At 40.8% G+C, this 21916-nt stretch overlaps 4 protein-coding genes across 6 annotated transcripts in view; 3 read left to right on the forward strand and 1 right to left on the reverse strand.

Moving 5' to 3' along the window:
- Positions 1–530: 530 nt before the first annotated feature.
- On the forward strand, positions 531–5158 carry LOC147206553 (uncharacterized). Of its 2 annotated transcripts, none has more exons than XM_086110170.1 (8): positions 531–719; positions 822–992; positions 2334–2458; positions 3067–3133; positions 3267–3423; positions 3569–3711; positions 3802–3912; positions 4301–5158. In XM_086110170.1, exons 2-8 carry the CDS (start codon positions 840–842, stop codon positions 4481–4483), a joined length of 939 nt encoding a protein of 312 aa, XP_085966296.1. In that variant the 5' UTR covers positions 531–719; positions 822–839; the 3' UTR covers positions 4484–5158. The 2 variants fall into 2 exon arrangements, with proteins under 2 accessions (XP_085966296.1, XP_085966297.1); XM_086110171.1 differs by lacking the exon at positions 531–719 and adding an exon at positions 1403–1532 and having other exon boundaries at positions 843–992.
- Positions 5159–8117: 2959 nt separating this feature from the next.
- On the forward strand, positions 8118–11075 carry LOC147206554 (uncharacterized). The gene is given in 8 exon segments (XM_086109450.1): positions 8118–8315; positions 9067–9191; positions 9492–9558; positions 9663–9713; positions 9715–9820; positions 9974–10116; positions 10186–10296; positions 10782–11075. Coding segments are annotated over 8 exon segments (939 nt in total). The 5' UTR covers positions 8118–8162; the 3' UTR covers positions 10965–11075.
- Positions 11076–11947: 872 nt separating this feature from the next.
- On the reverse strand, positions 11948–18583 carry LOC147206555 (nucleobindin-2-like). Of its 2 annotated transcripts, none has more exons than XM_086109843.1 (14): positions 18485–18583; positions 18366–18388; positions 17648–17800; positions 16808–16906; positions 16604–16736; positions 16399–16502; positions 16143–16328; positions 15232–15322; positions 15101–15159; positions 14339–14431; positions 14038–14127; positions 13613–13786; positions 13459–13510; positions 11948–12583 (listed from the first exon to the last, which is right to left on the reverse strand). In XM_086109843.1, coding segments are annotated over exons 2-14 (1239 nt in total). In that variant the 5' UTR covers positions 18369–18388; positions 18485–18583; the 3' UTR covers positions 11948–12581. The 2 variants fall into 2 exon arrangements, with proteins under 2 accessions (XP_085965969.1, XP_085965967.1); XM_086109841.1 differs by having other exon boundaries at positions 18345–18388; positions 18485–18581.
- A 1133-nt stretch (positions 18584–19716) lies between these two features.
- pik3c2a (phosphatidylinositol-4-phosphate 3-kinase, catalytic subunit type 2 alpha) overlaps positions 19717–21916 on the forward strand; it is a 30387-nt gene continuing 28187 nt past the window's right edge. Inside the window, exon 1 of the mRNA XM_086108798.1 lies at positions 19717–19789. The gene's annotated coding sequence lies outside the window, so the exon portion shown is untranslated. The remainder of the gene's footprint in view (positions 19790–21916) is intronic.

A 21916-nucleotide genomic window follows, 5' to 3' on the forward strand; every position in this document is an offset into this window, starting at 1 on the left:
TTTTAAGTGGGAGGTTCTCGATGACATGTGGGTTTAGCCACCAGTGCACCTCACTAGACTCTAGAACTTTCACCGACACCTCAACCAGATCACGGTCTATAAGATCTGTGCAGGGCATTTTCACATTAAGATTTACCGGTTTGATTAACAATAATTAGGTGATTTTGCCTTATTGTTATCTTGCAGGAAGCGGAGCGCATCTGCCCAGCAGTTGTGGCAGATCTCAGCCATGGCCTGTGCGAATTTGATTTGCTTCACAATAGAAGTTTATAAAAACGCAGACCGCAGTGACGGGGGGGAAAAAGGCAAAAAACAATTACACATTAACTCTGACAGGTGAGGCAGTTCCAGTTAAATCCTGTAGGTGGCTGTAATGGACCATCAACACCACTGGACTCAATTGTGGTCTAACACGGATGGGTGGGGGGCACCATTTTTTTTGGGGGGGGGGGGAGATTATTGCGCAATAAATGCCCATAAAACTACAACCGGCGAAAGAGACGCTCCACTCTTTCTCCCTTGATCTCGACATTTTTGTATTTTTATGAGAGGAAATTGTGTTAAAAGCTGTGTATTGTGTCCACAATCAATGTGGACTCCACATTACCTGTGTTCTGTGAGTTGGCATCGAAAGGTGGGCTGTCGTGGTGACATCAGGGCCGCGCCTCTCTGATTGGACGGGGGGGTGATCACGTGACTACAAAACTGCCCAAATAACGGTGCGTAACACGTCATCGAGCGTCTTGGGTTTTGTGCCACGCTCTTTTGGGGTTAGTTTTTTTAACCTGTTCGTTTTTTGTTGTTGTTGTTTTTGTCTTTAGACGTTTTAATTCGAAACGATGAGCATCCCGGTGGTCGACTTTAGCGTGGCTAGCCTCAGCGTCGAGGATATTTCCAGTGCAAACCTTCACCAACTGAGCAGAGTGTTAAAAGTAGCTTTTATGGAAGTGGGCTTCGTCTTTTTGAAGAACACTGGCATCACGCAGGAGGAGGTGAGACTCAGTAGAAACAGTAATTGTAATAACAACAATAAAAGTGTAAGTTGAGGGGTTCGTAGGTTTTGGATGGATTGCTCTACGTTTAGAATGGGCAAAAAGGAGAGGACGACTTCGTTGAACACAGCTCTCTCTTTTTTATTTATTTATAATGCTTAAATATAAAATGATAATATTTAACAATTTAACAAAAGCTTTCAAAAGTAATAATTTTAAAAAACGGTGAGGCGAAACTGAATTGGCATTCCAGGTCCGCTATTATATTTTGTGCTTGTTTATATGCTGTAAAAGATTTCAGTCATATATTGAAACTTACAGTATATCTTGCTAATCCACTATCATAACCCAAGAAAAATGGTTGAAAGCAAACAACAAAGTAATCTCACACTGTGTTTTTTTTCCTCCAGTGCAAAGGTCAAAATTGACATTGAGGGACGGCACACAACTGCCGAACAAGAAACCAACATTCAGTGGAAGAACTCATTTTTATCTTTTTTTTTCCACAAAAATAAACTCATTCATTTGTGGTTTTATAAGGTAAAGTCCTGCATATCATTCCAAATCCTCCCAGAAATTATTAGGCCTACTCACCTTGTAATATAGGAAATGTCTGTCATCTAGTGGTGGTTGATAATATTAAAATTTAACCTCCTGCTCCATGTTAGTTGTTTTTTTTTTTAAATCACATAAAAAATATCACATAATGGAATGCAGTTTTTGATGTTTAAAAAAATGGAAAACGGAGGCCAGCAGACTAAGTTAATTTATATAATTTTTTTCTACATTTTTCAAACAGGTCAATTTGACCTGCAACATATAAAATGAGTCAAAACTATTGATGACCAATCATATTTGCAGTATGGGCACCCTTAGATTCGTATATTCTAATTGTATTTGTTTTTCCTTTTGGGGATTTTTTTTTCATCTTTTTTGTTTTGCGGAAACTTAGAATGCCAATCAGTTCTTTTTGAAGATTTGTTTGGGTTTGGGGGAAAAAACGTTTTTGAGGAAAGTGAATCAAGGGCCACTCATGTCCTGCCGGTGTACCGGTTCCCCATCCCTGCGCTATGTACAAATAATTGATAATTGTCGCTAAAGATCGTTTCATGTGCACGATGAATGAGGCCACTAAACTGCCCTCTTATGTATGTTTAAAACCAGGATTGCGTTGCAAATTTAGCGCTCAACGGTGTTAGAAGAGTTCTGTATTGTCATATTTGTTGTGTACTTGTCCTTGTTTATTTTTATTTTTTTATATCTCTACTTTTAGTGCAAATATTAAAACTTTTTCGGATTGTAAAAAGGGAAAACAAGTAAAAGTTCTGCATTTCCATGCAGGTGGATCATGTGATGGATGCTTCTAGAAGGTTCTTCCTGCAGCCAGATCAGCTCAAGAGGTTGTTCGTGAGGAAGTCCTTCCCAGTCAATCCCTACCACGGCTGGGTAGCCATGGAAACTGAAAGGTATTATTTTGTGTCCGGTCCGCTCTGAACGGCCATTTGTACAGTCGCCGCCGAAGTCCGTGAGTTCCGCAATTTGCTGCTCTATACGGATGCTGTGACACAATTAACAAACAGAGACTGGTACGCATACTTCTGGGTCACAGATAGATGGTAGACTAGAGTAGGCTGACAGCATTGTGTACATCTCGGTAGGGTTGAGAGAGTTAATGGAACACTCGAAATTGTCCCGAGGTGTGATAGCGAATGGTTGTTCGTCTCTGTGTGCCTAGCCATTGGCTGGCAACCGGTTCAGGGTGTCCCCCGCCTACAGCCCGAAGACGGCTGGGATAGGCTCCAGCACCCCCCGCGACCCTTGTGAGGATAAAGCGGATCGGAAAGTGGATGGATAGATGGATGGTACTCTACGAAAAAAAAAGTACTTCAATAGAACGGACAATCGTACCCAGCGGATGACCCCTAACCCCTATTATTACGTTAAATCAAGGTTCCACTGTCGCAAGATTTTGTACAAATTGGGTAAACCAAGTGCATGAGTACACTATTTTTTTTTGTCTCCTTTGAACCAACGAGTACGATTTATTTTCAATTCTGCTTTCGTACACATTCAGGTTACATCCAGAAAAACCTGGAGATCTAAAAGAGGCGTTTAACCTGACTTCACTGCATCCTGACATAGTAAGCATTTTATTCTGTGCGACGGATTGAAAGCACAAGCTTTTTTTTTTTTTTTTTAGCTTGCATCAGCTCAGCGATGAATCCTTTCGCAAAAAAAAAAAAAAAAGTCGTTGGGATTTGGGTTCCTCTATAGAAATGGCCCTCATCCGAGGCGGCCCCGGGATTCCAGGAGACCCAGATGACTTTTTTCCACCGCTGCAAAGAGTTGAGCCTGCGCATTTTGAGGGTGATGTCCCTTTGTCTGGATGTGGACTCTGATATCTTCCTGAGCGCACACCGCCTGATTGGAAGTACGCTGCACTAAGTCACACTTCTTTTCAGATTTAGCCACGAAACCTGCTTTGCTCTTACAGGAAATGATGTATTCATCATATAAATAATGTAAAAACTGTTCTACACTTGTTTCAAATTGTTCCTCGTTGTGTCTCGTCATAGCCGAAGAGAACTACACGACACTACGTTCGTCCTACTACCCGCCGGTGAACAGTGAGCAAGCCAAGGAGGGTCAGCTGCGATGCGGAGAGCATTCCGACTGGGGGAGCATCACTTTGCTTTTCCAGAACGCTGAGGGTCTCCAAGTATGCAAGCAAAAAAAAAAAAAAAATGATGACGATGGCGTCTAAATGTCATTACCAAACGTGTGCGTGCGTGCGTGCGTGTGTGTTCAGGTGCGCCATCGTTCCCGCGAGTTTATCTGCGTTCCTTCCGTACCCGGAACCGTTCTCGTCAACATCGCCGACATGATGCAGCGTTGGACCAGCGACCAATTTGTCTCTGCGGTGAGCGCTTTCAAAATAACAGAAAAGTGAAATATCAACCAACTTTAAGATGTTATCCGTATTTTATTTAATATCTTAGCCCTGTCATCCTGATGGGCACAATACTCTGATGCGTACAAATTAGAATCAAATTCCCGAAAGGCTTATCTAATTTGTTTTTTGCTTCCATACTAAAGACCCCCGGCAGTTATAAATTGCTGCAGTAATGATGATTTTTGTTTTCGTGCAAGTGCACATATTTACCCTGCCTTTTCACTTATTTAAAGTATTTCTCCAAATAACTGGAACCTGGGCAAAAATGCTGTGAGAAAATAGGTGGGAACCAGGGTGGCGGCGGCGGACACATCATGTGATCATCCAAAGCTTGTCATTTGTATGTGCCCATCAGCCCCACAGAGTTTTACTCCCCCCGGCCGGCGACTGCAGCAGCACCCGCCAGTCTCTGGCTTTCTTTCTCCACCCCGACAACGATGCCGTGGTCAGCTGCATCGACGGATCCGACAAGTACCCCCCGTTGCGGCCGAGCGACTACGTCAAGGAACGCGAATACGACTCCTATGGGCGGACGTAATGCACCCCCCACGCACCGTGCCACCAACAAGCAGCTTCATTTGCTTTACTGCCGCAAGACCAACATAATGAGAAGTTAGTTGAATCTGGCGCCAACACTGGGCCGTCCTCCCCACCCTGCGGGCAAACTTTTGAGGCCACGCCTCTTGCATGCTCTGTGATTTAGTGCTGCACTATGGCATTGAATATCCCCACACAGACTACACCAATCCAATTATTAGTGGGTAGACAGATTTGGTGCCCTATAAAGATTGTGAGACAATTTCGGGGGGCGCGGGGTGTTGTCTCAGATGCAAGCTTGTAATGAAATTAAAACTAGGAGCAATCAAAGAAAGCTATGACCGGATGTTTCTTGATGATTCTTCATCGTTATCCTGACAAAGTCCTCAATACATACTCAAACATATGGAATATGTTCAATGGAAGCATTGAATAAATTTACATCCATTCTATAAACTCTGAAAATTATTGGCAGGTGAGACCAAAAAACAAGGAAAAAAAGGCTTTTTGAAACTATTCTATATGGAATTTGGAATTCATCCATTCAACGCTGAATTTGATATTATGATGCAACATATTCTCTCATGTTAAACTTGTTTTACTCAAATCATTCCACATATAATGTATAATGTTTCATTACTGGGAAAAAATATATTAAATGGCACATTTCTCATTGGAGGTTGGTTGGTTCTTCCCTCAACAATGACAGAAGTCGAAAGTGATGAAAGCAACTATGTGGTTAATACAAAACAACCCGCCTTTATAAAATACATAATTTGTTTGGGGGTTTTTTCAAATGGAAGCACGGATATATTTTTACATTTTGACAGGAAATGAATGAAACTTATTGGCAAGAGTGAGCAAAATAATAAAAACAACATGTATGATTTAGCTTCCTTGTCATTTCGAAATGGTTCCATGGAATTTGTGCAATTTATGAGTAAAAAGGGTGCGCCACCCAGAAGGCTGGGTGGATGCGGCCATCACGGCTCCACAAAATTATTATAATTGAACAATGCAAGACAATCCATCTTTTTTTACCGGTATGTCGTGCTTTCACAACAGCAATATGTTATGTGCCCCTTTGTTGACCAATTAGAGATGAATGCCAAAATACAGATTACATTGCAAATACACAACAATTTAATTTGTACCACCCCACATATACTGTATTGCACAATACATATTAATGCCGGAAAGAATCCTTAATGAAAAATTTGTCACTGAAGTTTGATTTGGGGTTACCTAACATTGAATGTCTTAAAGCAAATAGATGTTGAAAACAAACAAAAAACATCTTGAGAGAATCATTGAATGAAATTAAATTGTGAGGAAACCTGGATGAATGAGTTATTGGCAGGAGAGAAAAAAAAAACGAAAATAGATATGAAGGTCTGCTGTTTTTTGGAAAGTATTCTTCGGAATTTGTGCAACTTTTTGAGTCAGTTAAGGGTGTGCCTTGAAAATGGAGTGTTATGATGACTCACCTGAGGAAACGCGGGGCGCCACAAAAGTAATTCATCTCTATGTTCTGTGTCCCGTTGGATGCCAAATTAGACAGAATTCTACAAAGATGCTCCAGTTTAATTTATATCAGCCGTATTACAATGAATATTATTTTTATGAATATGGACATGCAGATCCTAAAAGGGCATGTTTCTCACTAGGGCTGAACAATTAACCAAATTCGAACCGACATCGCAATGTAGTCGAATGCAATTTTCATGTTGCAAAGGCTGCAAGTGGAAAAAAAAAGATCAATCTTGGTCGGTCAATGGGCATTTTCTCTTTCTCTCTCTCCCTCTCTCTCTCTCGCTCTCTCCCGAAAAAACATAATTTTCCTTGAACTCATGAGAGCAAAACAAAATCTGATATTGTTGATTGTACCGGAGATTAATCTATTAAATGTGTTTGCTGAAATAAGAAATCAGAAAATCACGGATTAAATCTCAATCGCAATAAAATGATTATTTTCCAAAATCGTTCAGTCCAATTTCTCGCTTGAGTTTGACTGTATGTGGAAAACGCTCCACTCTTTCTCCCTCGAGCTCGATATTCTTGTTTGTATTCGTAAAACGGTTAAGATGTGTGCTTGTATCGCGTCCACTTGTATCACGAGTTTTGCAGGTGATCTGACAGCACTCACGCCACACCCCACCTCTCTGATTGGACAGGAGTGATCACGTGACCGCAAATTTACCAAATAAATGGTGCCTGCCACATACCCATTAGTGATGGGAATTCCGGCTCCTTTTAGAGAGCCGGCTCTTTTGGCTCGGCTCCCTAAAAAGAGCCGGCTCTTTCGGCTCCCAAATGGCTCCTCAGTTTTTTTGTTGCTTAAATTAATTTACTACCAAAAATAACGTAATATTATGCGTAAAATGAATTACTAATGCAAAAAATAGACAGTATATCAAATATTTATTATTTATATGGCTTTATGTATATTCTTCTGAACATACTCAACATGGAGTACAACATGGAGTGCTACAAAAATAAAAACAAAGTACAAAGACCCATATCAAAACAAGGTCAACAAAAAGTTCCAATCTCTGAATGTGTATATTTATAAGCTTTTAACTATTTACAGTAAAACAACATAAGTAAGCTTTGAATACCACACAACAAATTATAAGTTAAAATTTGTAAAACAAAAAGAAGAAAGCAGCACCCAGGTAAAAGTTTTAACTTGTCTTTCGCGAAGATTGGCATGAAGAAAAACCAAGTGCCTCAGCTTTGAGGGGTTGATCCTGTTTCTCCTCTCTGTTAATATTTGCCCTGTTTTGGAGAAGATTCTCTCAGATGTTGCGACAACACACAGCCAACACAAAATGGCTGAAAATCACTTGCAATCATTTCACCCAGTTCCTCGTCAATTGTGTTCTGTTTTGCTGGTTTATAGCTTTTTGCATAAAGTGGCTCATAGAGCTCTGGGTTGTACATCTAGGCAGTTGTGACATTGCAGCAGCAGCAACAGTTGCAGACACACTAGCACCTTCATTAATAGCTGGTTCCCTTGCTTGTCTTTTCTCTTCAAATTGTACTGATGGGTGGACTTTTCTGATGTGCCTGTGCAGGTTATTTGTGGAGCCTGATCGATGGGATATTTTAACCTTGCACAGTCTACACGCTGCCTTTGAACTATCAATTAAATTGAAATGAGTCCAAATTTCACTGCGTTTCCTATCCATTTTCTCACCTTTCCGCTTTCCACCGTGTTGTTTCTTTCGCTAACTAACTCTCTCGTCTCCTCGTTTGTCTTGTTCGCGTGCTGCTCAGTGTGCTGCTGTGTGTCTCTTCTCTAACCCCTCCCCCTTCTCTAAACTGCAGCGTGTGCGTGTGTGTGTGTGTGTGTGTGTGTGTGTGTGTGTGTGTGTGTGTGTGTAAAACCCTCGCCTTCCTCTTCTACCACGGATCTTGACCAATCACGTGCGGCTTTAACCGAAGGGGGGAAAAAAAGAGGAGAAAAAAAAGTCGGGTCCTATTCGGACCGGCTCCCAATGAGGAGCCGGCTCCCATCGTTCACTTCAAAGAGCCGGCTCTAAGAGCCGGCTCGTTCGCGAACGACACATCACTAATACCCATGTGTCTTTATTTAGAGTTATACTCTGCTGCTTTTAGTTTTTTATTTTTATTTTTGTTTATTTGTTTGTTTGTTTTAGACGTTTTAATTCGAAACGATGAGCATTCCGGTGGTCGACTTTAGCGTGGCCAGCCTCAGCGTGGAGGATATTTCCAACGCAGAGCTCCACCAACTCGGCAGAGAGTTAAAAGTGGCTTTTACGGACGTGGGCTTCGTCTTCTTGAAGAATACTGGCATCACGCAGGCGGAGGTGAGAATGAACACAAATTGTTGTTGTTGTCGGTAATTTACCCCCCCCCCCAAAAAAAAACGGTGAAAGGGAAACTGCCGCAGAATTCCAGGTCCACTGAGTTACATTTTGTGGTTGTTAAAATGCATGCTTGTAAATGATTTCAATGAACCATTGAAACTTACAGATCGTTCAACTTTGCGACCCCCCCCCCCCAAAAAAAAACGGCGAAAGGGAAACTGCCGCAGAATTCCAGGTCCACTGAGTTACATTTTGTGGTTGTTAAAATGCATGCTTGTAAATGATTTCAATGAAGCATTGAAACTTACAGATCGCTCAACTTTGCGACTCTATATCAGGGACGGATCACGTAAATGCTGAAGGGGCCGAGAGTTTTTCATCAGTGTTACAAGGGGCCATATAGAAACACTAATTTCCGAACCAAATACGAACAAAGTACTATTTATAAACATGGACAATGTAAAAGACCGACTAATCTTACCCAGTAGCAGAGGGTTTGAACCAAACAACAAAATAACAACATTCAGTCATTTTCCCCCCCCAGTGCAAAAGGCACATTAAAAAAAATACATATCATTCAAGGACGGCACAAATATGCTCAACAAGAACTCAACATTAAATGCAATAACTCAATTTTTTATATTTAAAAAAAATAAAAATAAATACCCATTTCTAAAATATTATTGAGGAACAACGTTTCTCCTGGATATCATTCCAAATTCAGAACATATTATTCTGCCTTTCCATGCAGGTTGATAATGTCATGGATGTTTCCAGAAGGTTCTTCTTGCAACCAGATCAGCTCAAGCGGCCGTTCAGCAGGAAATCCTTCCCAAACAGTCCCAACCACGGCTGGGTATCCCTGGAGACCGAAAGGTGTTTTTCTTTTTTTGGGTGAGGGGGTGAGGGTGGATGATTTACTTTTCAACAGAAGCCAGGTCGGGTAACGCAATACACACATTTCTGAGACTAAGCCAGCGAGACAACCACCACTCGTGGGCCAATCAAGGCCGTCCCGGTGTGGAAGCCGGATTCATGGAAAAGCACCATTAGCGAAAAGCACCCCTCCTCCCCGCCCGTTTAGGTAAACCAAGTGCATGACTACATGACTTTTTTTAATCTCCTTTTAACCAACGAGTACGATTTGTTTTGAATTCTGCATTTGTACACATTCAGATTAGATCCACAAAAACCGGGAGATCTAAAAGAGGCGTTTAACCTGTCATCACTGCAGCCTGACATAGTAAGCCTTTTGTTCAGATTGAAAGTACAACCCCTGCATCAGCTTGGCAGACAGACTATCTCCAATAAAATTAGTGACTCATTGTGATTTGTGTTCCTCTGTAGAAATGGCCCTCATCCGAGGCTGCCCCGGGATTCCAGGAGACCCAGACGGCTTTTTTTCCACCGCTGCAAAGAGCTGTGCCTGCGCGTTTTGAGGGTGATGGCCCTCAGTCTGGATGTGGACTCCGATATCCTCCTGAGCGCACACCGCCTGATTGGAAGTACGATGCACGATGAAACCTGCTTTGCTCTTATAGGAAATTATGTATTTTGTATTTACAAGATTTTATGTCGCAATAATGTAAAGGCTGGAAAATGCTCTTCTACAGACAAGCGCATTATTCCGTTGTCTGAAATTTTGTGTCTCGTTGTAGCTGATAAAAACGGTACGACGCTACGTTCGCTCTACTACCCGCCGGTCAACAGCGAGCAAGCCAAGGAGGGTCAGCTGCGATGCGGAGAGCATTCCGACTACGGGAGCATCACTTTGCTTTTCCAGAATGCACAGGGTCTCCAAGTATGCAAGCAAAAATGATGATGATGGAGTCTAAATGTCATTCCCGAACGTGTGTGTTTATTTGTTCAGGTGCGCCGTCGTTCCGGCGAGTTCATCTGCGCTCCTTCCGTGCCCGGGGCCATTCTCGTCAACATCGCCGACCTGATGCAGCGTTGGACCAGCGACCATTTTGTCTCTGTGGTGAGCACTTTCAAAACAAGTATAGAAAACTTCAATATCAACAAACTTGAAGATGTTACCCGTACTTTTTTTTTTTTTTTTAAATACTGTATCCATCATGACTAGGTGTTTTCCCATCGCAGAGCTTTCACGGCTGTACTAACTTTTATTTCCAGTGTCTCCTTTTCATGAGTCTTTCGGGAAGGTTGGTTAATATTTTAGCCCTGCCATCCCGATGGGCACGATACTCTGACATGTACAAATTAGAATAAAATTCCCGAAAGGCTTATTTGTTTTTGCTCCCATGCTCAAGATCTCTTACAATTCTATATTGCTGCAGTAGTGATGACTTTATTTGTTTTAGTCATTTACATAGCCTTATCACTGATTTAAAATATAGATTTTTAAATGACTGGAACTAATGCAGCACCTTCATTGCAATGGTTTAATCTGAGGGTGTGCATCAAGAGACCATCCAAAGCTTGTCATTCATATGTGTCCATCAGCTCCACAGAGTTTTACTCCCCCCGGCCGGCGATTGCAGCAGCACCCGCCAGTCTCTGGCTTTCTTTGTTCAGCCCGACGACGAGGCCGTGGTCAGCTGCATCGACGGATCCAACTTGTACCCTCCGGTGCAAGCGGGCGCCTACCTCATCGAGCGCTTCAAAAACTCCTACGGGCGGACATGAAGGCACCCACACCGCCGACGAGCAGCTTCATTCACTTGACGATCACAAAAAACAAACCCCCCCCCCACCCCCCACAGATTTGGTATGTAAAAATGAATGTAAAATGTGCAATATGTCTCTGTCCAAAATAATTCCTCCTCAGTTATACGAATTAATAGTTTTTAATATTTACAATTAATTAGAGTTGAATGATCAATTCTTTCATTCAAGGGAAATGCTTAAAATATATATGGGGAAACATTTTTTTTTTAATCATAAAATTATTCTAATGTAATGAGAATTACCCAATCATTAAAGAAAAGAATGCTTAAAAAAACTAGTCAAAATGCTTTTAAAAAGTAATTTTAATTGTAACAATGCACACAAAGATGCTATCAATAATGAATTTAACTAAAAACCCAATTTATTGAAAAATATAAATACAGGTACTGTGTACCGCTATACAAAATACAAAACAAAAGTGTACCCCCCCCCCAAAAAAAATACGTTTTCATGAAATTATTTGACTTTTTTTCCCTCTAATGTATGACTTTACAAGTTATTCTCAAGTGCATATTTTTTTCCCCCTCGAAAATAGACAACTAGTTGTACGGCAACATATTTAGCAATGTAGTGCAATTATTTGGAAAATATTTTTATATTTTCAATTATCAGACTGCCTCACTTTAACATTCTTAAATTCTTTGTAAAACAAAAAACAAAAAAAAACGTCTACTACAACTGCTTACCCCTTTTGACAGACTCACGAGACAGCAAAAGCTCAGCCATACGGTCGCCTCATGTAAAAAACTGTTTATTTTTATTCGCATCTGATTGGTAGAATTAATTTCTAATTCATGCTTTTTCTTGTACTTAGCAGCAAGCCCCTTTTCTGTGTCGCAGTAAATTTCGGGTTCTATGGTTATTGTTACATGCTATCACTGCAAACATCACACAAAATAAATGAATAAATAAATAATCAAGAAAAAGCATTAGACACACTGTAAATTTGCCACCTGATTTGCTTTATTGCCACTCGTAACGAAATGGCGGATGTTGGGACTCAGGAAGTACAGACGCATACGTGCATGACAAAATGGAGAAGGAATCATTCAAAAAATCCAATTAGCAAATTCAATAAATAAAATGACATAAAAAATTAAACATCTTCAAGAATGTGGTTCTCGTGACAAAAGTAGTTGTCGATAAAAATAAATTAATTTATAAATGCTATGAATCATTTTTCCTTGAGTTTCAAGGGCAACAATTTGCAGGGTCAAGAAACGCTTTCATCTCGGCGTTACAAAACTCCAGGAATTCTCAAAGTTGGAAACTTCCAACTTCAGGGAATAAATCAAGAATTTAATTAAAGGTTGACTCCTAATATTGAAATTAGATATATTTAAATACCATAAAGTTCCGTTTCCCCACCTTAAATACCCATGGAAATGCACCAGGAACTTTCCAAAGCTTTGTAGCCCAACTTTTATCCAGTGGTATTGCAAACAAACAAAAGTAGACAAGACAGAAGGTTGAAATGCCAACAAACACGCGCACCCTGATAGGACCCGTCAAGAGTGTCATTTGCAACAGGTGTCTGGTTAACGCCTGTTTTCCTCCAGCTCCCGCGGCTCCGGACTCTGCAATAAAAACCCGCAAAAAACATCAAATACAACATGATTCCCGCAGGTTGGTAAACTTCTCAAGATGATGCTAAGAAAGGTACAGATCGCTTTTGCAGGTTGTGGAACTTAATAACTCATTTAATGCTAAAATTAGAGTATCTACTTGTCACTGAGTCCAAAACACAATTAAAAAAAAAAAAAGCTAACAAAAAAGTAGAAATTTGTATTTTTACTGGTGTGTAAAAAAAAAAACATATGTAAGCCATTTGTTTTTTTAGGATAATCTTGTGAGATATAAGTTTGAGAATTAAATTTATGTTGCCTTGCTGTTGTGCTACGATAAAAGTGGAAATCCGCAAGTAATTCAAGGGTTTAGAATTATTGATTGATGCCACAACTTGGGGTCACTTCTATTGGACAGGGGACCCGTCCAACTGATGAAGCTCCTCTCCTTCACTTCAACATAGTCTCGTGGCATGGAGATGGCATCAAACCAATACTTTTATATTCGATATGGCTTTTGCTTGAGCCCAAAAACAAAACAAAAAAAACAAACATAACAGGATCGATTCCTCCCCTAAAAAAATCCATGAATGTGTTCAGGCCAAAACAATAACAGTGTTGCATTGACGCCACCTGGTGACATGGAAACACCTTGAACTGATTTGAGGAGGTTCATTCAGACCCAAGGTCACCAACTCCAGTCCTCGAGGGCCCCTAGCCTGCATGTTTTACATGTTGCTAGCCCTCAAAGACTGGAGTTGATTAAGATGAAAGTAGTTCATTTGCGCCATCTCAAAATACAAACCTTTTTTTGGGGGTGGTTCAATTGCTTCCAATTTTTCTGTATTTAGCAACAAGGCTCAGACCCCCATCCACACTTTACTCACATTTGACGTCTGACTTGGATTGGACTTTTCTCTTCTCCAGTTCACTCATGGCCTTAAATAGAGAAAGGAAAAAAAAAATCTGACTGATTCAAAGGTGAAGGCGGGTGGCGTCCCATGACTGGGTGGTGGGGGGGGGGTTGTGCTATTTAAGGACCTGCTGAATGCTGCGCTTCTGAATATCGAGCAAGTCTTGCTTATTTTGAAGATTCTCGCGCTGCTTCTGCAGCTCTGCCACTTGTTCCACGATCATTTTGCTGTCCTTGGCCAGCTGCTGCTCGAACATCGCCAGCTCCTCCTCCATGTAAGGGGAGTTTTGCTGCTCCAAAGTCTGGAAGCCACGCAACAGTTTAGTGATTCTCAAAGTCCAACATGTATTTCAATCATGGTGTGAGGAAATCAGCAGTACCGGGGTTGGTTTCCCTCAAACATAATACTGATAATAATGTTGTTCAAAGTGGTGGTACATGGACAGCTTTGGGGGGTTTTTTTCCTTCGGTGGTCGTCCTTTGTGTCAAAAATTTGCGAACAACTGCATTGAATCAAGATGGCTTCTGATTGGCTCCGTGAAGGAATTCTTACCTCCCACTCCTCATTTTGTTGGAACTGCGGGTTCTTCGTGGCCACCAGGAACTCGGCGAGTGACACCAGTCTGTCTTTGTTGGTGTCCACCTGAACACATCATGAACGGTCACTCCTGTTTCGACCCTTGATTACGTTCTAGCCTTATTCCAAAATTGATTTGTTTTCTTTTTTTTGGGGGGGGGGGGGGGCGTATTGCCTACATTTTGGCATAAGGCTGTAACATAACAAAATGTGGAGAAGCGAAGCGCTATAAATACTTTGCAGATGCACTGTGCATCTGAATTATGAATCATACCACCTCAGCCATGACATGCTCTCTCATGCGCCGCCTCTCCTCCTCCATCTCCACCATGTCGTCTTCTTCGTTGTTGGAGTTGTACACCTTCTCAAGCTTGAGGAGAGAACAGACAATATTCACTCGGTCCAGAGTAAACAAACGATAGCGCGACCCCCCCCCCCCCCCCAAAAAAAAAATACTGTTATACATAGGCAAAAGATGTGTTTGAAAAAAGAACTGAAAAGAGAAAAACAAATGTCACTACAACTAATCAATTAAAAAAAAACATTTTCCATTTTATAATGGATTTTCCCCCCCAAAACATGAGGAATAACAACAAAAACAAACTAACATATTTTACTGAATCATTTTTAAATATAAAAACATTTGTAAGAATTATTTAAAATAAATATTTTTGGGGTAATTCATGAAAAAAATATCAAGCTCACGTTCAAAATATTACAAGCGACGGAACCGAAAGAGACGTAATCATTATTTTAGCAAAAACTAATTGATTGGATTGGATAAACTTTATTGTCAAATGTACGGTATGTGTAACATACAGCACAGATGAAAATTTCTTCCTTCTCAACATAAAACAAGAGGAGCCGCTCAACCTGAAGTGCAAACTGTTTTACTTTTAGGCTGAAACTGGTCAAATATAGAATAATATATAAAATAATCCATATTAGCCTTCGCAATATGTTCTGGTCTACTCTATTTGTTAAAGTGTACAGAAGATATCGGTCATGACAGAAAAACCGTAATGGCATGATGTCATACCTCTTTCACGAAGAGAGCCTCAAGCTCATTCTCGTCAAAGAAGCCATCGCCGTTGTTGTCTGGGCATACAAGGCAAATTTGAACATCCACAAAAAAATTCTAGTCATTGGTGTGAAACTTGTCAGGACTACCATGCAGTTTGAAGAAGGTCTTCGGATCAAAGTTGTCCGGTTCAAGACCGTCGGACTCCGCCCACACCTCCTTCAGCTGGTCCTCGCTTCCCTGTACATCAGGGATGACAAACTCGTTTTTTGTCGCGGGCCACTTAGGAGTTACCTCTTCCCTCGGCGGGCCATTACGATAGTGAAACCGAATAAATGTTTAATCATCTCTTGGCATAACTTGTTCACAACCAACTGATGGATTACGAGTTTTGAAATGTCAACTATTTGTTAAATTAGGTTTAAAGTCTTTTTTTGGTGAAGTTTCTCTTCACCTCTTAACTGGCTGACAGGTTCGGCTGTCACTTCAGCCTCATCGGAGCTGTCACTGCTTCCTTGTGACGTGTCTTAAAAACAACTCTTGGTTTGTTGTTTGTTCCATTATTGTTGAAGTGAATGTAAACGGGGTCACAAAAATCATTGCAAAATCTCAACGTCATTTATTACACGTGACAATTTGACATTTCAGTACAGATTTTAGCAAGGATCATGCAAGTTGAATCGCATGATTTTCTTTCGCGGGCCACATAAAATGATGTGGCGGGCCAGATCTGGCCCCCGGGCCTTGACTTTGACACCCGTGCTGTACATACACGTGTACACACACACACACGCATGCGCAGACACACTGGCGTCATCTTAGGCATGCGCTAACGCTAAATGCTAGTTGACGTAATGATTAGTTTAACTGGCAATATTGTCCTATGAAGTCCAAGGAAGAACTCAATTGGTTTACACATATGTGTGATTTGTTAGAGTTCCGATTTTTTTATAAATTTGGAATGGAATTTGGATTTGGGAATCCTCACTAGCTGAAAATCTACTTAAGTACAGTAACAGGGCATGTGTACCTTGGTCACTTCTTTCCACTGGTGACCTACCGGGTGGTTGACTTTGGCGTGGTCGGCGTGCTTCTTCTTCATCTCCTCGTGGTGTTGCTCCTCCTTCTTACGCGCCTCCTCCGACATGGCCTTCAGCTTCTCCCGCCTCTCGTGCTCCTTCATCATCTCGTAGCGCTTGAACTCTTCGTGATGCTGCTTGTCAAATTGCATAAGGTCTTTCGTAGCCTGTCGGGAGGTGATCGATGTATTTTATATGTGACATACAGTGTACAAATGTTTGTTTCAAGCTTCATACCGCTTTGATGAGGCGGTCCAGGTCCTCAACTTCAAATGAATGCGCATTGTCGTGGTTGAGGTGTTCAAATTGTTTCAGCAAGGCCTGGTAGTCCACTTTCCAGCCTGCAAGGATATTTCAACAAACCATGGACGTTACAACACGTCTTGTACACTAATTGGGATACAAGCCTGTAAGTCGCAACAACAGCATAATGTGGGGTTACCATCTCCCAGCTCCATGTCGTGTTTGGCCTTGATGAGCATCCGCAGCCTGTTCATTTCCTCCCTCTTCAGCTCATCCAGCTTGGTGCGCAGATTGTTGTGGACAAAGTCCAGCTCTTTGGCAAGTTTGTCTGGCTGTGAGTTAGGACGACAGTTCAGTAGTGCAAGTGTATGAGTCAACAAACTTTTTTTTTCTGCATTTTTACCTCCGTGTTGGCGTTTTGTAACTTCTCTCGAAAGTGAGGGTCTTTCTCCAGGTATTCGATGACCTCCCTGAGGTAGCGGTCATAGTGTAGCCCGGTGTCCTGAGGCATGAATTAAATATACTGCATTATTATTGTTAAACTGAATGGAAAGCATGCGTAGCTGTTGACGTACAGCGGAATCTCCAAAGTCCAACACAAGTAGTTCTGTGAAGCGGTTTTACTTTCAAACAAAATACTCCCCATTGGAAATCCAGGGTCAAAAGTCAAAGGCAATGCTTCATTTTTTTTGTTTAAAAGGGACAGTGTGTGAATATGTATCGATTTTCAATGATCATTATTTATGGAAAAAAATATGTTCGAAAACATCAACGTATTTTTTTCCATGTAATTGTAGGTGAAGAAATCACTGATTATATTACATTGGGCGCGCCCCGCTACAAGAGGCTGCCATGTTTGGCCGCCATCTTTCCGCTCAGGACACCCGAGGGAGACGAACTTAGTGAAGGTGGTTCCTCAACATTATGACTACAACTGAACTCACTGCATCACTTGTGAGAATATTATAAGTCGTTTGTGAGGATATTTTGCTTGCATCTCTATCGTCGCGCGTGTGCTTGAAATGCACGCACTTCAAGTTGAGTTCATTGCATTCTGTTAGTTCGCCTGTAGATGGCACTAAATTACACATTCAGCTTCCAGCGGACATGTCCAGATATGACGAGAGGACACCAAGTTCCATTCATTTTGACAATAAAATGGGTACATTTGCCTGGCGAACATCAAATTAGATCTTAAATAATCATGTCGTAATTTAATCAATAAAAATGTTTTGTGACTCACTACACTTTGTGGGGCATTCAGTTCATCCTCTTTGGGCGCTGTGTTCTCTTTGCTCTTGTTCACAGCAATGGGCAGTGAGTGGATGCACAGCCACAGACTCAGCAGAACCAGTACGCAATTGTCCAACGCTTTACCTCGTACCATCGCCATCCACTTTCGAAAATAGAAATGTATGGTTTTGAGATCATTAGTGGGATACAATACACACAGAAAAAAATGATGACGTGCAATTTCAACAATGAGCCCATACAGCACATAGGACGCAGCTGTAAAGCATTTTTTTAATGAATACAGCCTTTTTCCAGGAGTTGAATTTACCTGGACTAATAGCAATTGCTGGGCACATTTATTCACACTTATATAGCTGAGATTCGAACCCCAAACTTCAAAACTGTGTAGCATATGTGACACCATGCTTCCAGAATACCTGCTTTCTTAGTTGTTATTTTTTTCCCCTTCTTTTTCTTTTTCAACATTTCGGAAGCTCATCTTTCACCTTGTCGTTTAATTGACGGTGTTGAGTGTGGACGTTTGAGAATTTTTCTTGTTTAGGTTTTATCTTGGACAAAGGCTGTTTCACAACAAAAATGTGGAAAAGGTGAAGGGCTGTGGCAACTTAACTGATCCACTGTATATTGTTTGTAACTATCTGATAATGGATTTTTTTTTTTTAAATCTACAAACGCAGAAACCCAACTCTGCTTAGGCAGAAACGAACCATCTGTTGGCTTTGAGGCGATCCTGCCAGAGAAAAAGGAACCAAAAGAAGGTTAAAACAGTATATTGTGAAAATAAAACATAGTTATGATCAACGAAGACCAAAACAATAATACTTACCTAGGTCCAGATGCACTTTTGACTCCTGAACGAGCTTCTTGTTAGCTTAGCTTGTGTATGTTTACAGCCGTCACCTGCTCCCTGCCACCAATACAAGCCGCTCGTGGCATCAACCTACTAGCCTAAAGGGGTTACCATGGTGACGCCCCGCTCGCGGCCAATCCCATTGGACGGAATAGTAACGGTGCAGTCGCGCTAGGTGCTGAGTGGACCAGTTACCCGTCAATCAGGATGTCATCGAGCTGATTAAAGCAGACCGTACGTGGCGCTCAGTCAATCATCGAGTGGGCGGGGTCAGTGCTACCTGACACTTCCAAATAATTTGTATCATTTTATTGAGTTTTTAAAATGTTTTTTCTTCTGACAGGACGCAAACATGGACTTAATGTATTTTTATTCCATATCAGGCCCATCGTTGTCAATGCATTATACACTTATTGGGGTAAAAAGTCATATCAACATCAAATAAAACGATGATCCAGTAAGCTACGATAGACAATATTTCCTGCATTTCTAATCATATACTGTAAATAGAGTACTGAACATCTCGCTTTTTTATGTTGCACAGAACTTGTGGTCGGTTGCTTTCAAATTATTTACATTATGTAGTTCATATAGTATTTATTTGTGTTTACTCATTTCTATTCATATTTGAATTTATTTGATATATTTTCTTCCAAACTATTCGCATTGTACTGCATTGTCTTGCATTGATTTTCTTTTTCAGGTGAGTTTCATTTTATACATATCTAACATGGATAAACAGACCATGCAAAACACTGATGAAATAAGATATAATAAGAAAACCTTTATTTGTCTCACACTGGAGAAATTCTCAATTATTTATAAAATTCATTAATTCATGTCTAATATTCTACTGTATTGTCAACTTGAAGCAATGAAGCATGTGAGTTATGTCCTAAAATGTAACCATGGATAAAATTAGCAATTGTAAACAATTATATTCAAATATATAGTAATACATACTTATAATCTAAATTTATGATCGTAGCTCAGTGCATTTTTTTTATTGTACAGAACTGTATCTCGGTCCAAGAAATGCTGTAGTCATGAAGACGTCACGTGCCAAACAGAAGCTGGCGTGTTCACGTGTCCACAAGACGGCGCTGCTTGCCGCTCCAAAACGCCATCCCGCATTGAGTCAACCCTCCAAGCTCTGGTCCGACCCCTTCACCAAAAAACCTCCTCGTTCAACCTCCACAGGAACTGACGTCTAAGCCGTGCAAAGTGGACGGGAAAAAAATGCAGCTGCGGGACAAAAATGGCTTCGATCACCGCTAAAAGGTGAGAAAGTGACACAATTCCCCCCTAACTAAAATGTTTGCGTCGAAACTTTTTTTGTCATCAGCTGTCGTCGCGGCTCCTTCACCGGGTTGAAAGCGACCGCTTCCCGTCTAGCAAAAACCTGCTTTTCTTCCTTGTTGTGAGACCGCAGCGCTTGACTCGCGTCTACTTTTTTTTATAATCATTAAATTGAACTCAGGCCAACTCCACCGTAGTCATTTTTGAAAACGGAATCGAACCGAGCGTGTGTTTCAATTTAACAGCGCGTTCTCTCTATTTTTGTTAGCCGCTAACTTAGCAGCCAAGTCAAGTTGGAAGTTCGAATCGCTTCGAAGTGTTGAGTTTTTTTTAAACTAACCGGCGTTTTAAAAGAACAGAACTTTACTCAACTTGTTTTGTTGTTTCATAAATGCTCGCGCCCTGCCTCAGGAATTTGTACAGGACTGAATATAAAAGGACTAAGCAGGTAAGTAAGTGCAGCTAGTTTATCTGCCAAACTTTACTCTTAAAATGTTATTTATTGCATTTGCGTGATCAGTATGTTCCTGATGTCGCGTTATTGTTTTTTTTTGTATGTAAACTTGACTACTCAAACTGTATCATCGATATTCTGAATGTGGTTAGCATTTGTCTACAAATTGGTATTTACCTTCCTTTAGTTTGCTCCATTTGATGGTTGTACTGTATCGTCAAAGGAGGTGACAAGACCGGCAGCAAACAGTAAAAATTTGAGAATGAAAGACAAGGTAATTATTATAATTGCGTTTATCAATCTGAAATATACCCCCAAACTATGATACCCAAATAATTGAAAACATAATTTCAAACTAATTTTACCCTTAAAAATATATACCGGCCATGAAAGTCGTCAAGTAAAAATGACAGTTATTACTTTTCTATCAGTCATTTTAGACTCAGTGGGATTTAGATCCTCTTATTATTTTTAATACTTACAGGATTTTGCAAACTGTCTTTAGTTGGGCACTAACTGATCAGCCAATTGTAGTCCAGACCTTTCTATGCATCATCTTTGAATTTTTTAAAATTTTATTTATTTCATTGGGACAGTGCACATTAATCAACACAAGAATAAAAAGTGTAATTGTACCGGACTTAAATGCTAGTTTTCAGCCATAGTCCCAACACAGGTTTCACATAAACATAACATAAACAGTTAAACAAATAAAATAATACAGCACAACACATAACATAAAAACGGACAATCATGCAATTTTCCTGCATACGCTTTGTTGTTTGAAGCAGCTCTAGATAAAACAGGAGAGAATCAAAGTGTCCTTTCACCAGAGACGCCAGACCAGACCAGACACCAGAGATCAGAGACGCCATGCTCAAAATGTGCACACGTCTGTTAAAAGCTAAGTTTGAAAGTAAACAAGAAGCTGTAGCGTCCATTGACGAAAAAAGAGATTGGTTAACTTCTCCGGTCCCAAGTAAATCTGTTTCAGTTCAAAGCGGCGACTCTTAATTCCAAATACGCATCCACGTGTTCTCTCTCCTCATTCTCGGCTCCACAAGCCATCCATCCTAACGCACCAATGCAGACTGTCCAACAGCGCCGACATCTCGGCTAAACAAAATGGGGCTGTAAAAAATGCTTCCCATTACAGGTGCAAAAACAAGCGCCCCGGGGCTGTCCAGCGGCGACAGTCAATTAGCGCCGACCTTCCTCCCAATGAAAATCTGTGATGGTATACGTGTGCTGCCGAGAAGGCGCAACCACCAAGCACAGATTCTTCTCTTATGACGAATGCGGTGGCCAAAAACGCTGAAAACAATCCACATCGGGTCCACATGAAGTTACAACAAACGCCATGTGACAAAACAAAAGACAAAGCCCAAAGGAAAAAACAAAAACAAAGCTCTTGAAGAGCACATGCCGACTGCTGCCTACTTGGGCGCCATCTTGGAACATCTTAAGAATAAGACAACCTTGATTTGTTTCACAATGGAGAACTTCCCAATTTACAGCAGAAAAGTTATAAAAGGAAGAAAGTAGAAGACCAAAAAGTTGAGAAGTTAACCATCCTGGTTTGTCTGGCATTAACCACTCAAGTAACCTTTACTGACTATCAGACTTCGACTGAAATATTAATTTATTGTTGTTTG

This window comes from Hippocampus guttulatus, chromosome 4, assembly GCF_054856545.1.
Source record: "Hippocampus guttulatus isolate MCC_2025c chromosome 4, RoL_Hgut_1.0, whole genome shotgun sequence".
In the NCBI taxonomy this organism is placed as follows: Eukaryota; Metazoa; Chordata; class Actinopteri; order Syngnathiformes; family Syngnathidae; genus Hippocampus; species Hippocampus guttulatus.